We start from the raw sequence: 16717 nt of genomic DNA, 5'->3' as shown, positions 1-16717 counted from the left end.
TTCTAGATTTTTGTCCCTGATGGGGACCATCTTTGAATCAACATCTTGCATGTCATCATTCATAATCATGAAAATGCCTAGTCAATAGTGGTCTTCACAGATTACCAAGATGGGAAGGAAGGGTAAGGTCTGATATAAAGAGATTCAGTTCAGGAATGTACTCCAGAATTAATTTTTTAATTTAATTAATTTTTTAATTTAGATATTGATTTCTTAATGGTTGTTTGAAGTTTTAAGTAAATCTCAAGTCTTTCTTTCATATCCAGATGTCTATCCTTGCCTTATCAAAGAGCAGTTATTTGAATAAGGGAAATGAAGGGTGAATGAGGATAAAAATAAATTAGGACTGCTGTCATAAGTGCTATAGAACATTTATTTTGTGCAATTAAGTGCTATAGAAAATTTAAATTATTTTATAATTTGTAGAACAACTAAAAAAATCAAAAGGCATTAAAAGAAAAAAGCTCATTAATACCAATTAAGTGGCCTTAAAAGATATATTTTCAGGTAGTAACAAATTTGATTGCAAGTCATTTTCCTCTGTGAGTATTCTCAAGTTATGACATTAAAAATGAGAAAAAAGGTATTTCCAGTACATCATTCATAAAAGTAGATGGAGTAGGTAAACAAGTTAGTCTTTTTGATCATTATTTTGCCTTCATAAGCTCTTGAGCCCTCTTATTCTAAAAGAAAAGCCAATGTCAAAACATCAACGTAACCAATATTACTCTGGCTTGAAAATTAAGTTAGCTTTAATGAGATTTTAATTTTATACCTTATTTAATACAGGACATATCTTCTTCCAATCTTACAGGAAGGTACAATATTTGTACCTGGAATTATAGAGTAGTATTCTTAAAATAATTCTCAAACATACATTTATTAATACATATCATCTTTATTAATATATGCTTCATTTTGGATTTATGACTCATACCTAATGTCACCACACGACTATAGACTTAGTAACCAGGAATATACTAAAATTTAGTGCTGTTATTTCTTAAATGTTGGAGATGCTTAGGACAGAATTGGTGTAACCTATTGTTGCCTTCAGTGTTTTCTTTAATATTTTGAGAATAGATGAAGCAAATGCAGAATATCAATAATTTTTTCTTATTAAATATTTTCCATAAATTGTGTTACAATCCTACTCATTTGCAGTAAAGATCTTTCTTGCACAAAACAAAATAGTGTTTTAGTGTATTTGGATTAAGATCAGTTAGGGAAGGCTGAAATCAGAGACTTTAAGGGAGAAAGAACATAGAATTAATTTTGTAGAAAAGCTGTAATTACTTACTAAAACATGATTAAATAAGAGCTACCCAACTACTTGTATTTGATTATATTCAATGATAAATAGAGCCTGTCTTAATGTCAAGGATAAGGAAAGAAAATTACATGGAGCAGTGATTTTCAGACTTTGAATTTCATAAATCATTACACAAACACAAACAATGGAAAGGGAACACAGATTTATTTTTTCCAAGTTAAATGAAATAAGACCTGTTATTTCATAAATAACTTTTGTTTTACATTTTGAAGATACATTTTATTTCATTTTTTTCCTGTGTCCACAATTAAAAGTGATAAGTCAACTAACATTCTCAGTGTTGATTCTTTATAGAAAAATTTTTTCATTGTATGGTCTTTATATGGTCTTTCCAGTTTCTGCAGTTTGATTTTGTGTTTATGTGCTTCTTACTTTTTTTTTTTTACCGGTTCTTCTTAGTTATACATGACAGTAAGTGAAATAAGCCAATCTCTAAACAAAGGTTGAATGTTTTTGCTGATATGTGGAAGCTAAACCACAATAAAGTGGGGAGGGAGAGAAAGAAGTTCAGTAGATTAGATAAAAGGGAATGAAAGGAAAGGAAGGGGTATAGGAATAGGAAAGACAATGAATAAATCTAATATAATTTTCCTGTGTACACATATGAAAATACCTAAGTGAATCCTATCATTGTGCCCACCACCCATAAGAATTGTCTTGGCAGACAATGTCTGCCAAGCTTCTCCACTATTAGTTACTATTTCTCTCCTTGTAATTAATAAGTGCTTGCAGGAAGATACTTTGAAACTTTGTAAATATCATGATTTTGCATAAAATAATAGAATAAGATCAGCATGCTTGTATAATTTTACAAAATGGTAATAAAATTTCAATACAAAATGGGAAGACAATAATCTCATGATAAAAACCATTCTTCAAATACAAAATATATGGAGTTTTGTGAAAGTTTTGTCTTTTTCTTATTTTTGCATTAAACTAGTGAAAATATTGTCACTGAGTTCATATTTGAGTACTGGATTAAATGATGATCTAATCTAATTTTTATCTAGATTTCAAGTTCCCATGAAAATTCCTATTGTACCTGAAAATTAAAAACTATGAAAATCTCTGTATCAATTAACTGAATATGATATGATGAGGCACATAAGCTGAGATTAAGTCCAGGTATCCATAAGCAAATTAAAGAATGGAAATAATTATGACAATTATTCTTGCCAATATGTCAAGTAACATCAGAACTATTTGTATTTATTTAAAGTTGTAAGCCAAGAGCCTTGAAGAGTGTCTAATACAAAATGATTGATATTTAAAAAATTAAAAGCATCTATGTTGCTTAGGCAAATTGCTTCAATGGCCTTTTTAAACTTTGGCATATAGGCCTACATTTCTACAGGAGAATTTAAACTCTTTTTTTTAAAGAGAGAAGGAGAGAGAGAGGGAGAGAGAAGAGTGAGAGAGAGGGAGAATTTTTTTTAATATTTATTTTTTAGTATTTGGCGGACACAACATCTTTGTTTGTATGTGGTGCTGAGGATCGAACCCGGGCCGCATGCATGCCAGGCGAGTGCGCTACCGCTTGAGCCACATCCCCAGCCCAAGAATTTAAACTCTTTACAAAACTTTTAATTGTAATTTTAGACTTATAAAATTGCAAAAATACTTAAGAGTTCCTATATATTTGTTTGGCTTCCCTTAATATTAACTCCTTACATAACGATAGTGCAATCATCAAAATTAAGAAATTAAAACTGGTAAAATTTTATTAGGCTACAGACTTTATTCAGATTTCACTATTATCCCCAGTGTCCTTTTTCTGCTCAAAGATCCAATCCTGGACCTCATAGTACATCCAGTTGGTTTATAGCCTGAGTCTCTACTATCTGTGATAGTTCCTTAGTCTTTCCTTATCTTTCATAACTTTGAGGCTTTTGAAGAGTACTAGGTCAGTTATCAGTAAAATCTCTCTCAGCTTGGCATTGTTTTTTGTTTTCTCATGATTAGGCTTGGATTAGGTTTTATTAGGAAGAAAACTACAGAAGTGTTGTGTCCTTAGAGCGTATTATCAGCAGGTGTACGATATCGATATGTCACTATACTGGTGATATTTTTTCATTGCAAAAACACAACAAACATTTACTCTATTAACCATCTTTAAGTGTGCATAGCTCAATATTAATATGATTTCAATCTTTTTTGAGGTGCTGGGGATCCAACCCAGTGCCTCATGCATGCTAGGCAAGCACTCTATCACTAAACTACATCCCAATCCTAAGGTGATGTTAATCTTGAACTCTTGGTTAAGACAATGTCTGCCAAGCTTCTCCACTATTAGTTACTATTTCTCTCATTGTAATTAATAAATGCTTGGAGGAAGATACTTTGAAACTTTGTAAATGTCATGTTTTTGCATAAAATAAATTTTAATATCCACTGCTGGGTATTTACTGCGGCAGTTAATATTGGGGCATTCTAATGGTGATTTTCTGTTTTCCTGATTCATTTACATTAGTTTTTCTTCCATAAGGAATAATTGTGTCTTCTCCCACACTTACTCAGTTATTACTTCTTTATATATGGACTCATTAATATATATTTTAGTATTGGTGTTATGATCCAGTATATCATCATTTATTTTGTTGTTCAACAAACCCTTTTATCTGAGATGAAAAGCGATTTTTAAAAAAATATGTTTTAGTTACAGGTGGACACAATATATTTATTTTATTTTTATGTGGTGCTGAGGATCAAACCCAGTGCCTCATGCATGGTAGGCAAGCGCTCTACCTCTGGGCCACAACCCCAGCTCAAGATTAGAGTGACTTTTAAGACTAGAAGTAGCCACATAGAATACCTTGGATCAAAATTAGTACTTTTTAAACCCTATGTTAGATTATTTTAAACAAGCATAAATTTCTTTAATCTTGTTAAGATTTAATAACAATGAATATTTTAACTTTAAAGTAAAAGATAGTGACGTGATTTCAAATTTTAATTACAGGTATAAAACTACTAGATATTAAACAATGAAAATTTTAAAATGTTATGCAGATGTGTTTATATATTTATAAGCCATGTATAATACGGTTGTCATTTAAAATAAATTTATATACTGAAATCAAACAGATATGTAAGAAATGTAATTGGTTTGTCAGATTTTATGTAATTCTCCTAAAAATAAATAAACATTAATTTTTTTTGTTTTTTCTATTCAAAATGAAACTATCTCATAGAAGCAAAATTCTTCCATATATAATTTTCCTGAATACACTTTTGCTTTCCAAAGAATTTAATATTTTCAGAGTGAGATTAATCATACATTCTTCAACCAAAAGTTTGACTTAATTTCCAAATCTAGGTAACATTTTTAATAATATTACTTGGGTATATTTTATGTTTATAAACCATTGACATGGACTTAAAGATGAAAATAACTAAGGGTTCTTTGATCAAGCTTGTGAAATAAATGTATGCATCTGTGTACCACACTCTGTCCTACACACAGAAATTATAGATAGCAAATAAAAACAGAAAATTAAATAATGCAAATCAGAAATGGAACAGATAAAATAGTAGGGTTGAAACCCTTGGATTTCTGAGATATAGGATGGGAATCTGACATTGGATGCCATTAGTCTGAGTATTATGCGCTCTCAGGAACAAAATATTCTCTATGAAAGATGGAGAATAAAAGCTACAGTCACTATTTAGGGGATGGGACTGTGGAAGGTCTTTCTTGTTCATAATAGAAGGCTGAAAAATCATTTGCTGGAGATTCTTGAAGCTATTTATTAATATGTTACAGACCCAAGAAGGCTAGAAAATTCTGTGGTCAACAAGATCAATGAAGTCATATATACTATTTCTGGTATCACGATGGCTAGGAAACCTAAATCATTATCAAGACATAATTCTAGACCATGTTCAGATGGTGTAGGAGATGAACAAAGGTGAGGAGAGGAAGGAAGTAGAAAATAACAGTTTTTAAAAGTACCACTTGTTATGTTTTAAATATGAAGTTCATGTATAAGACAGTGCAAGACTGTCCAGAGATAAAACTACTAGATTATGAGAGTTATAGCCTAATCAGTGGATTAATACACTAATACGGATTAACTGGTGGTGATTATAGGCAAGGAGGGTGTAACTGGAGGAAGTAAGTACCTGCAGATATGACTTTAGGGTTTATATTTTGTCCCTGGTGAGCAGAGGTCTCACTCTGCTTTCTGGTTATCATGAGCTGCTTTCCTCAGCCATGCCCTTCCACCATGATGTTCTGGTTCACCTTTAGCCCAGAACTATGTAGTTAGACAACCATAGACTAAACCTTTGAAACCATGAGCCCAAAATAAACTTTTCCTCCTCTAAGTTGTTTTTGCCAGGTTTTTTGATCTGTGATGAAAAAGCTGAGAAAAACATTCAAAGACTGTTTAAGATGCTTGCAGAAATGAATTAAGATGTTACACTCATAAAATAACTACAAATTATGAAGTAAACAAATAAAGACAGCCAACAAGAAATTTTAGAAATGAAACATGTTCATGGTAATAAAACTTCAGCAGATGGCATAAAATTTAGGTCTGAAGCTATTGAAAGACAAATTAACAAACTGGTATATAACTAAGGAATTCATCAATATCACAGATAATATAAAAATTATGAAAGTGTAGTTAAAGACATTAAACTTACCTTCTGTTATGTGGTAAGCCACACCAAATCCTGAGGCATAAAACAGCCACTGTGTTAAGTTTATGGACACTGTGTATCAGGAATTCAGATAAGCCTCTATGATATATAAGGCCTCGGGTAGAAAACTTGAAAGGCTAGGGATGACAAGGTGGTTATGAACTTGTGTCATCTGGAGGTGACTTCCCTTACATGACTGCTGCTGGCAATCAAAGAGAATACTTCCAAAAAAAATTTGCATGTGTCTTACTTAGGTGGCATGGGCTTCTTTACTACATGGAGGCTGGGATCCAAAAACGGCATCACTTTCACTATAGTTTCTACTGGTCAAGCAATCACAGAAACAAGATTAGTGAAAAGGAAACAGAATTGAATAGAGGAATGTTAAAGAATTTTGGGATCATGAATTTTTTTTATTCTAGGGATTGAACCCAGGTGTGCTTCACTACTAAGCTACCTCCCTAGCCCATTTTTTATTTTGAGACGGGGTCTTACTAAGTTGCTTAGGGCCTCACTAAGTTGCTAAGGCCTTGAACTTGTGATCCTCCTGCCTCAGCCTCCCAAATTACTGGGATTACAGGCATGTACCACCATACCCAACTATGGAGCCAGGTTTCAAAAATGCCACATAAGACATGGAAGATGGATTGAAAAACTTCAATATAGTATCAATAGAGTTTCCAGAAATAAAGTTAGAAATGATGGAGAAGTTAATTAGTTCTGGTTCTTGATAAGATGGCAAATTAGCATGGGCTGCAGATACCCTTTTTCTATATCAGTGTGAAAGAACAATATATCAAAACATTACAGTGTCTGGGAAATAATGGGGAAACCCTAAGAAACTCCTAGGAAGGCTGAAGGCTGTTTCATACTAGCATACTAAAGGCTTGATGATGGCTGCTACCTGGGAAGGAGGGAAGTTATAATGTCCATAATATGATATATTAAAAATAAATCTCCTACCTTTGGCTTTGGACAATGAATGCCTGCCTGTTGACTGGAAATAAGAGACAATAGTTCAGATCATGGGTACAGTTGTTAGCAATGGTAAAAATCAAGGCAATGAAGAAACTCTGCTTGGGTTACGATTTACATTAGGTAGCTGTAGACCTCACTAGCCTTGGACATTCATGTCCCCCTCATTTTCCTTTCTCAAACAATATAATTAGTGAATTATAATTTACACTAATTCCTTCATATGATGCTTCTTCCTGGGTGAGGGGGGGAAGTGGAAGTTCAAACATGAAGGACTTCTTTCTTGATAAGGGGCTGTGAGATAGTAATGGCTTACTGGGGTTTTCTGGTACTTGGTATTTCCACTCAAGTATGCATTCTCTCTGCTTTCCTAAGTCTTATCCTGGCTACCAAAGACTAGATCTAGCTCATTTCTCTTCAATATATATATTATCATGAAGAATATCTGATACACAATATATTTGAGAGAAAACACACAATGTTTTTCTGAGTCTGACTTGTTTTGCTCAAAATGATGGTCTCTAGTTCCATCCATTTTTCTTAAAGGAAGGGGAGCAGGGGGAAGGAGGAGGAAAGGGTTGGGGAGGTATTGGGAAGTTAAACTGATCAAATTATATTTTTAAACACATATGAATATGCAACAATAAAAAACCACCATTCTGTATTGCTGAAAGCCATAGCCGAGTCCGAATGACGCATGGCATTTTTGCCAGAACAGAGTGGTTGAGAGGTGACGGTGACGCCAGCAAGCCATTGAAATGATAATGGTTATGTTAAGCTGTGTATATTAGACCTCCGCTGTCCGCCTCCGACTGCTACTTTGGAGTTCTCGTGGGAATTCCCCGAGAGTTCCCATTGGTTGGGGAAGTGCCGGAGGAGGGATTTGCAGTTGGTGTGTGGTTCCTGGAGGAGCCGCATGGTGGCGTTTGGCAGAGTTCCCAGGAGCATGTGTGGAGTGTGCTGGTGGAGTACAGAAATAAAGTTTGTTCCTGCTTCAATGGCTAGTGATTTGTGCCCAGCCAGACTGCGGCACTGTATAATTAATATGCACAAATGAAAACATCTGAAAGCATACGTCCTTTAAAATACACTATTACAGTTACTATTAGAACTGAGATATTATAAGTATTGAATAACAAATTTAAAATAAGCATAAGTCCCTTAAGGAAAGAAATAAGCTTCTGAAACAAGAACTATAAACAGTTTTTAAAAGTGGCAATATTAGGCATAAAAGTACAATAATTGGCCAGATGTGGTGGACACATCTGTAATCCCAGAGGCTCAAGAGGCTGAGGCAGGAGGATCACAAATTGAAAGCCATCCTCAGCAATGGCAAGGTGCTAAGCATTCAGTGAGACCTTGTCTCTAAATAAAATACAAAATAGGGCTGGGGATGTGGCTCAGTAGTTGAGTGCCCCTGAGTTCAATCCCTGGTACAGCACCCCCCAAAAGTACAATAACTGATACAAAACACAACAATCTTAAAAAAATATACCCAGTAAATAGCCTCAAGATAAATAATCAACTAACCAAAAAATGCTGAAAGAAATAATCAGCAATTAAGATGATACACCACTTTGAGAAACTTGGAGCTCAAATGAGCAAAAGTAAGGAAAGACAATATCTCTGATATGTGAAAACTAGCCATAATGGATACGGGTAAGGGGAAGAATAGTTCATTAAATGTGGGACTGGGGCTATAGCTCAGTTGGCAGAGTACTTGCCTCACATGCATAAGGTCCTGTGCTCAATTCCCAGCACCACACACACACACACACACACACACACACACACACACAATAAAAATAAGAAGTTCACTAGATTAGACAATGGGGATGGAGGTAAAGGAGGGGATAAGAAAAGGAAGGACAGTGCAATGAATCTGACATATATTTCCCATGTATATATATGAAAATGACACAATGAATCTCATCGCCATATACATCCATAAGAATGGAATCCTAACTAGAACATGATATATTCCATGCTTGTATAATTACATCAAAATGGGTTCTGGTGTCATGTATAACTAAAAAGAACCAATAAATAAAAAAATACTAGAAATGTAACAAGAAACTTAAAATGAATATCCATTCAATATTAATACATATTTTGCAGGGAAAAAATAATGAAAAATTTATGAACATCCACATATGTTTAAGGACATATTAAACACATTAGGCTGAATACATATTTTATTTACATATAAATGAAATAGAAAAATGAAAGTGATAAAAGTTAGAAGAAAATGAAGTAATAAATTGACAGGTTTTCTGTAAGGACCAAACTTGACAATGTACTATTAACTGAATAATATGATGGGCTCTCTGAATCTAGAATTTTAAAAAAGAGATATGTTACTTCCAAACAACTAGAATAAAAATAAATGAACTTAATCCAATAGAACACAGAAATGGAGGGGCTGGGGTTGTGGCTCAGTGGTAGACCACTTGACTAGCACATGCGAGGTGCTGTGTTTGATCCTCAACACAACATAAAAATAAATAAAAATAAATAAAGATATAAAAAAAGAAAGCAGAACATAAAAGGAAGGGGTAAACCCCAGAAAATTGGATACAAAACAATATTAGAAAAATAGGCCCAAATGTATCAGTAATCACAATAAAGGCAAAAGGTACATCTATTAAAAGAGACAAAAATATCACATTGTATTAAATATCATAATTCAGCTAACTTCTCCTTGCAAGAGACATTAACTCAAACTTAAAGACTCTGTGTATCAATTTACTAACTAATGGAACAATCTACTACAAATTTGGTAGCTTAAAACACCACAAATGTATCACTTTAAAGTTCTGTGATCAGAAGTCTTACACAAGTCTCACAGGGCCAAAAATCAAAGTGTCTGAAGGCTACATTTCTTTATGGGGATTTTAGAGGAGAATCTGTTTTCTTGCCTTTTTCAGATTCTAGACGCCTCCTTTCTCCATCTTCAAAGCTAGTAACACCATCTCTCTCCACACCTTTGTTCTAAATTCACATTTTCTCCTCCTCAGTCTCTTCCAATTTTAATGACCCCCAGGATTACATTGGACTGGATAATCTAGGAAAATTTCCCTATTTAAGGAAATATGATTAATAACTTTAATTCTATTTGCAACCTTAATTCCTTTTGCTACTTAACATAGTTTCAGGTTCAGGATCCAGACATCTCTGGGATCCATTATTCTGCCTATTACAAACAGGAAGGATAAAATCAGATATAGAAAACATACTTGTATGATATTATATATGAATATGAGTTATCAGAAGATCAATATCATAAAATCTGTATGAAAAGCAGAAAAATTGTCCTAATGGCACAAGCATATGTTGAATTATATAAAATATCCTCAAAATAAAGCAAACAGATTTAAAGATAAATAATCCTAATGTGAGGTTTTTAAATGCCCAACCTATTTATGTAATTGGTTGCTCAACCAAACTTAAAGTAGTAGGAATCACTATGAATCTTTTTTATATTGTGAATGTGTTTCCTATTTGAAGAAAATACAAAATACAATACAATAAAATAAGAGAATCATTCTAAAAAAAGAAAGTAGCTAGGAAATATTAGAACAATTCAAGAAATACACTTGATTTAAAGACATAGAGATCCCAAAGATATAGAGAACCCTATGCCCCACAGTTTAAATGCACATATTTAAAATACATATAAAATATTTAAATAAGATTAAAACATATTAAGTCACAGACTAATTCAAGGAAATACAAGTCATCTCTATTATAAAGACATCTCTTAACATTGATTTAAATTGAAGATCATAAACCTCCTATGGAAAGTTTTAAAACTTAAATTCAGCTGGGCCTGGTGGCACATGTCTGTAATTCCAGTGACTCAGAAGGCTAAGGCAGAAGGATCACAAATTCTTAAAATAAAAAATAAAAAGAGCTGGGGATGCAACTCAGTGGTTGAACACCCCTGGGTTCAATCTCCAGTAACAAACAAATAAGACTTAAAGCTCATGAGCAAAATCATTCATAATTAAAATCAGAAAATATTTCTTGTGTGGTAATGAAAATACTGTTATGGTTTACATATTAGGTGTCCCCCAAAACTGTTAATGCAGGAATATTCAGAGGTGGCAACAATTAGATTGAGACCTATAACCTAATCAATCCATCCTAGTTTGAAAGGACTAGCTAATAACTACAGGCAGGTGGGGTGTGGCTGGAGGAGGTAAGACACTGGGGGCATGCCTGTAAAGGATACATCTGCTACAGCTCCTTTCCACCTGTGTCTCTGTATCCTGATCCTGCCAGGAGCTGAGCAGCTTTCCTCCACTGGGTCTTTCCTCCATGATATGTTGCCTCAATTTGTACCCTGAGCAATGAAGTCTGCCATCTATGGACCTTTGAAACTATGAGCCCCAAGTAAACTTTTCCTTCTCTAAGTTGTTCCTGTTGGATATTTTGGTCACAGTGGGAAAAGGCTAAAACTAAGACAAATACCATACACCAAATTTGGGAAGATGCAAAGAGCCATTTAGAAATAACTATTTCTAAATACTTATATATAAAGCAATCTGGAAAAAAAAGTGTGAATCAAGAAACTAAATTACATCAACAGAATAAACCCAAATAATTTATAGGGAAGAAAATAATGAAGACAAAAAGAAATACATTGGTAAGAATGGTAAAATAAAGATAATTATAAATAAAAAAGTTCTCTAAACAGCTTTGTGACAATAATGTGACTGAGGAAAAACACAAATAATATTCAGAATGAAAAACTGGAAAACAACAGATATAGAAAATATTAATAATTAATAATAAATAAGATTAATAATTAATGACTAATAAGATTAATAGTAATAAAAAACCTACGAACAGCTTTATAAGGATGACTGTCCTAGAAAAATTGATGCAGGAAAAATAGCAAAATTAAATAAACTTACTTCCATTAAAATAACTGAATCAGCAGTTAAATGCACACCACATACATTCCAGGTAGAATAATGTACACAGAGATTTTTCATATAATTCTATCAAAATAACAAACATTGGTGAGTATGTGAAGAGAAAGGAACTCTTAAACACCATGGATCTTAATGGAAATTAGCTCATTTACTAGTCAGAACAATATGAAGCTTCCTCAAAAAACTAAAAATAGAACTACAATATAATCCAACCTTCCCACTTCTGTATATATAGCAGAAGGAAATTATATAAGCATATTTAAAGGATACTTTCTTTTCTTTTGGGGAGCGGGGAAGTACCAGGGATTGAGCCCAGGGGCACTTAATCACTGAGTTACATCCCCTGTCTTTAAAAAATTTTTTCATTTTGAGACATGGTCTTGCTAAGTTGCTTCAGGCCCTGCTAAATTGCTGAGGCTGGCTTTGAACTTGTTATCCTTCTGCCTCTGCTTCCCTAGCTGCTGGGATTACAGGTTTGCACCACTGTGCCCAGCCAAAGGGATACTTTCATGCCCATGTTTATTACTGGACTATTCATTCACAAAAGCTAAGATATTGAATCAACCTGGATGAATATTGGATAAAGAAAATGTGGTAAATATACACAATGGAATAACAGCCATAAATGGAGGACATTATACTAAGTGAAATAAAGCCACCCGATGCAGAAATATAAATTCCACATTTATATGTGAGTTTATATATGGGTGTTAAAAGGTTGATAGGAAGGTATATTAGTGATTACTAGAGCCTAGTAATAGTGGGAGTGATGGGGAAAGGTGAAAGGTTAGGTAACGTACCTAAACACCATTAGATGGAAATAATAAGTTCTAATGTTCTACAGAACACTGTGGGGAGTAGGACTATAGTTCACAATAACCTAATAAATATTTTTATAAACAATGAGAAGAGAGGGGCTAGAAGGCTCCCAAAACAAAGTTATGAAAAGGAAATGGAAGTGTTAATTACCTGATTTAATTAGTACACATCATATACATGAATTGAAATATCAAACTGTACTCCATAATCATGTGTAATAATTATGGTAAGGCAAAAAATGTTAAATTCATACAATTCAAATAATAATTTAAAAATACACTAAACGAGATTTCATTTGCTAAATGTTATAATATCAATTTAAAGTACACACTAAGTGTACTTGTTCACATTTCAATTATCCCAGTGAACTCTCAGGGATTACTGGATAAAATGAAGCTATCATGTATATTCACAAGACACTAACTAAAAAAAGAAAAAAAACTAAAAAGTAATAGCAGAAAGATCAGTAGAGTAGAAGGAAGAGAACAGTGGGAGGGAAGAAGGGAAGGAAAGGAGAAAAACTTGGGGCTGAATTAGAGCAAATTATATTCCATGCTTTTTAATTATGTCAAAGTGAATCCTAAAGTTATGTATGACTAAAAAGAAACGATAAAACGATTAATTCTTTAATTTCACAGTCTGATGAAATAATTAGATACTTTCTTTGAAAGGATCCACATAGAAACATAAATAAATGTAGGAGTCCATCAATAAATCCACTGAACTCACAAGTAAACTATACAACCACACTTGCATTTATTAAATTGCCAAACAGAATATACATCAGTTTACAAGTCACTCAAGGTCTGAGATTTAATAATTGGTCATTGCTTGTAAATAATGTCATAGTATTAAAGTGTAGGACTCAGTGAACTCTATCAAAATGCAATATAGTTTTAGTAAAAAATTGTTCATCAACTTGATGACCTCTAATTCACATAAATGATAGATATGACCTAACTATGAATAGGAATTTGAAAAACTCAAATCTTGAAAATAATATCCATAAATATACACATTCATCTCTCTGAAAAGTCACTAAGCATGTAGGAATCATAAGGAAACTTATTTCCCTCCAAATTAACTTCCTTGAACTTACTATTCAAAGAGAAAAAATTAAAATTAATAAAAATAAAGGGAAATATTGTCTGGCAAAATGCCCAAATTAGAACTTTGTAAAGTACTAGGACTTCACTAACTTTTGGCTTATACCTATATACTCCCAGTGAGCTCTGTAAGAACACATTTTCTTCTAATAAATATACATTACTTACTCATATCATATCTTTAAGATTTTTCAAATATTTTGACCTCAAACTTGTTTCAAAGTGAAAACTCTCTTGGCCTTAGAAAGATTTAGGAAAAGCCTATTACTAAGTATCAACTGTAATAAAAATTCATTGTTGCCTTAGTAAATAAGACTTCTTGCTTAATCAAGTGAGCTCTCAGAGAATTCAACATAATCACTTAACATATTTTTAAATTGGGCTTTCATTCATCTCACTTGTCTCCAGAAAAATAATGAAAATACTACTATTCTGAATTTAAAGATGATCCCTTTACAAACACAAGAAAGCCTCAAATTTTAAAGAAAATTTCAGTAAAAAACTTGAAACAATTGAGGTAAAAGCAAACCCAGAATTCTCAAAAGATACAGTGACAAATCTATTTGTTTATATTCTGTAGACACTGTAAACTCTAAAAAATTCTATTTTGCTTCCAAATGAAACCTCTGTTAGTATAACATTAAAAATGAGATATGAAAGAAAATTTTCACCTGATTTTCAATTGAATATTTTCTTTTTTAATATTTATTTTTTGGTTAGACACAATACCTTTATTTATTTATTTATTTATTTTTATGTGGCATTGAGGATCGAACCCAGGGCCTCACACACACTACGCGAGTGCTCTACCACTGAGCCACAACCCCAGCCCTCAATTGAATATTTTCAGTCTTTAATTCTGATTTTCAAGGTAGCCTGAGAATATTCTGTATATTTGCATGTTCAGTGTGCATGGCTTCACACAAAGGAAAACTGCAATAGCAGAAATTATACTGAACAGAAAATCAAATCATGTTAGATTTTAAACTGTTGGTTTTGTCCAAATATACCAGGATGCTAACTTATTTACATTGAAGTGGCCAATACACATCAAGTTAGTATGAGGAAAACCTGAAACTTCTTAAGACCAAATTTGAAACCTAAGTATGCTGAATATGTTTTTAGTAGAAAAAAAGCAAAGCTTTCAGGTTCATTTATTATGGGGTAGGTATTTATTCTAATTAGTTGTTTTTTTAAAGTGCTATTATATATGACTCTTTTTCTTGTTTGGGATATCATTTTAGTAAGAAGAGTTGTGTTTTGTTCTAATTCAGAACATTTAATCTTAATTTTGAAATTTAGCATTAAATTGAAATTTACTATGCTATTTTGCACTTAGTATTTTGTAAATAAACTTGAATGGATACTCACTTGTGTTGATTTTTAATAGTTCAGTTTTTGCTACAAGTTGAATATCCCTTATCTGAAGTGTTTGAGATCATACCATTTCAAATTTTGAAATGTTTTCAGATTTGAGAATACTTGCACAGACTTTACCCACTGAGTGTTCCTAAATCCAAAACTCAAAATCTGAAATACCAGGTAGTTCTGGAAAAAAAATGGAATACCAGAGTATTTTAGGTTTCCTATATTTTTTAGTTAGGGATGCTAAACCTGTATTTGTACTCTCCTCCTTACTGAAGACCACCTACATGAACACACATATACACACATGAGTGTTTCAGCATTCAAAAACTGTTCTACTTTCTGAATCATCTTCTGATTGTGATACTGTAGGCTTATAGTTTAAGGGAAAATTGTTTTAATCTTAATACATTAATTCAGTTCCCTTTGTATATAGTTATACTCACTGGTGGATTGCCAATGGAGCACTTTCTATGCTCAGAAATCTGACCCTATCATATATTGAAAAGGGTAAAAATTAAATTCAAAAGTATCAAGAAAACTGGGAAGAGCAGAAGGCACCCAAACAAGATGCAAAGAGGAGGAAAGGAAAATAACAGTTTACTCTGCCTATGCAAACTACTTTAACCAATGTTACACTCAGTTAAATCCATTTTTCTGGACCAGCAGTTAAGTACAGTTTTGGGGAAATTTCCTACTAAAAATCCCAAACAGTCTAGACAATTCTTCCTGAATGCTTTAATATACCCAAATTAGCAAGATTTATTCTCTTATTCTTCTTTCTAACTTTTGTCTATGCAAGGGTGAGACACCAGTTTGCAACATCCAATGTTCTTTGCTGCTCGATAACACACGGAACACTCAAATGTAATAATTCCACTTCAGAAGCCAGAGTTAATATGCCACAGATATATGCTAACAAACTGACCATTGTTAAATAATGTACAGAAACAAATTAATGGTTTCATAACTTCCTAATACAGTGCATTTTTCAATTTAAACTTTATATAAGCAAGGAGGGCTCGATTTTCAAATGTATGCATTTTTATATTTATTTTCAGTTTTTTTTATATAGACACAATATCTTTATTTTATTTCTATGTGGTGCTAAGGGTCGAAACCAGTGCCTCATGCATGCTAGGCAAGCACTCTACCACTGAGCCACAACTCCAGCCCCAAATGTATGCATTTTTAAATGCTCTTTATACCACTTTAAGTTCACAACTACTCATAAGGTTTTTTCTCTGTCTGTAACATCAATCATAGCACTGTGTTACACCAGCTGAAAAATACTCAAATCAGCTTAAGAGAAAGCTTGGAAAATAGTCACAGAGATATCCCGTGATTTGGCAGAAATCGCAAAGAAAAGTTTTATACTAAAGACGTAGCATATCAAAATAAAACCTTCATAAATTCCTTTCCCGACTCTCCATTCTCTTTCAGTTTGGGTTTGCTCATATAAGAAACAGCGTCTCCTTTCACGGAAGCCGGAAGTCGAGTGCATTTCTAAAACCGCTTTTCCAGCTGCAAATTTT

General features: G+C 33.0%; 1 protein-coding gene across 1 annotated transcript in view; it reads left to right on the top strand.

Annotated features, from left to right (window-relative positions):
• Positions 1-16717, top strand: part of LOC124103413 (uncharacterized) — a 105269-nt gene that overhangs the window by 3081 nt on the left and 85471 nt on the right. The window contains 1 exon segment of the mRNA XM_058584383.1: positions 790-818. Coding sequence (XP_058440366.1) covers positions 790-818 — 29 coding nt within the window.

Source organism: Marmota monax, unplaced genomic scaffold (genome assembly GCF_021218885.2).
Source record: "Marmota monax isolate L192 unplaced genomic scaffold, Marmota_monax_Labrador192_F-V1.1 WCK01_AAM20220418_F8-fsc00006, whole genome shotgun sequence".
In the NCBI taxonomy this organism is placed as follows: Eukaryota; Metazoa; Chordata; class Mammalia; order Rodentia; family Sciuridae; genus Marmota; species Marmota monax.
This window is presented reverse-complemented; position numbering and strand designations above follow the sequence as displayed.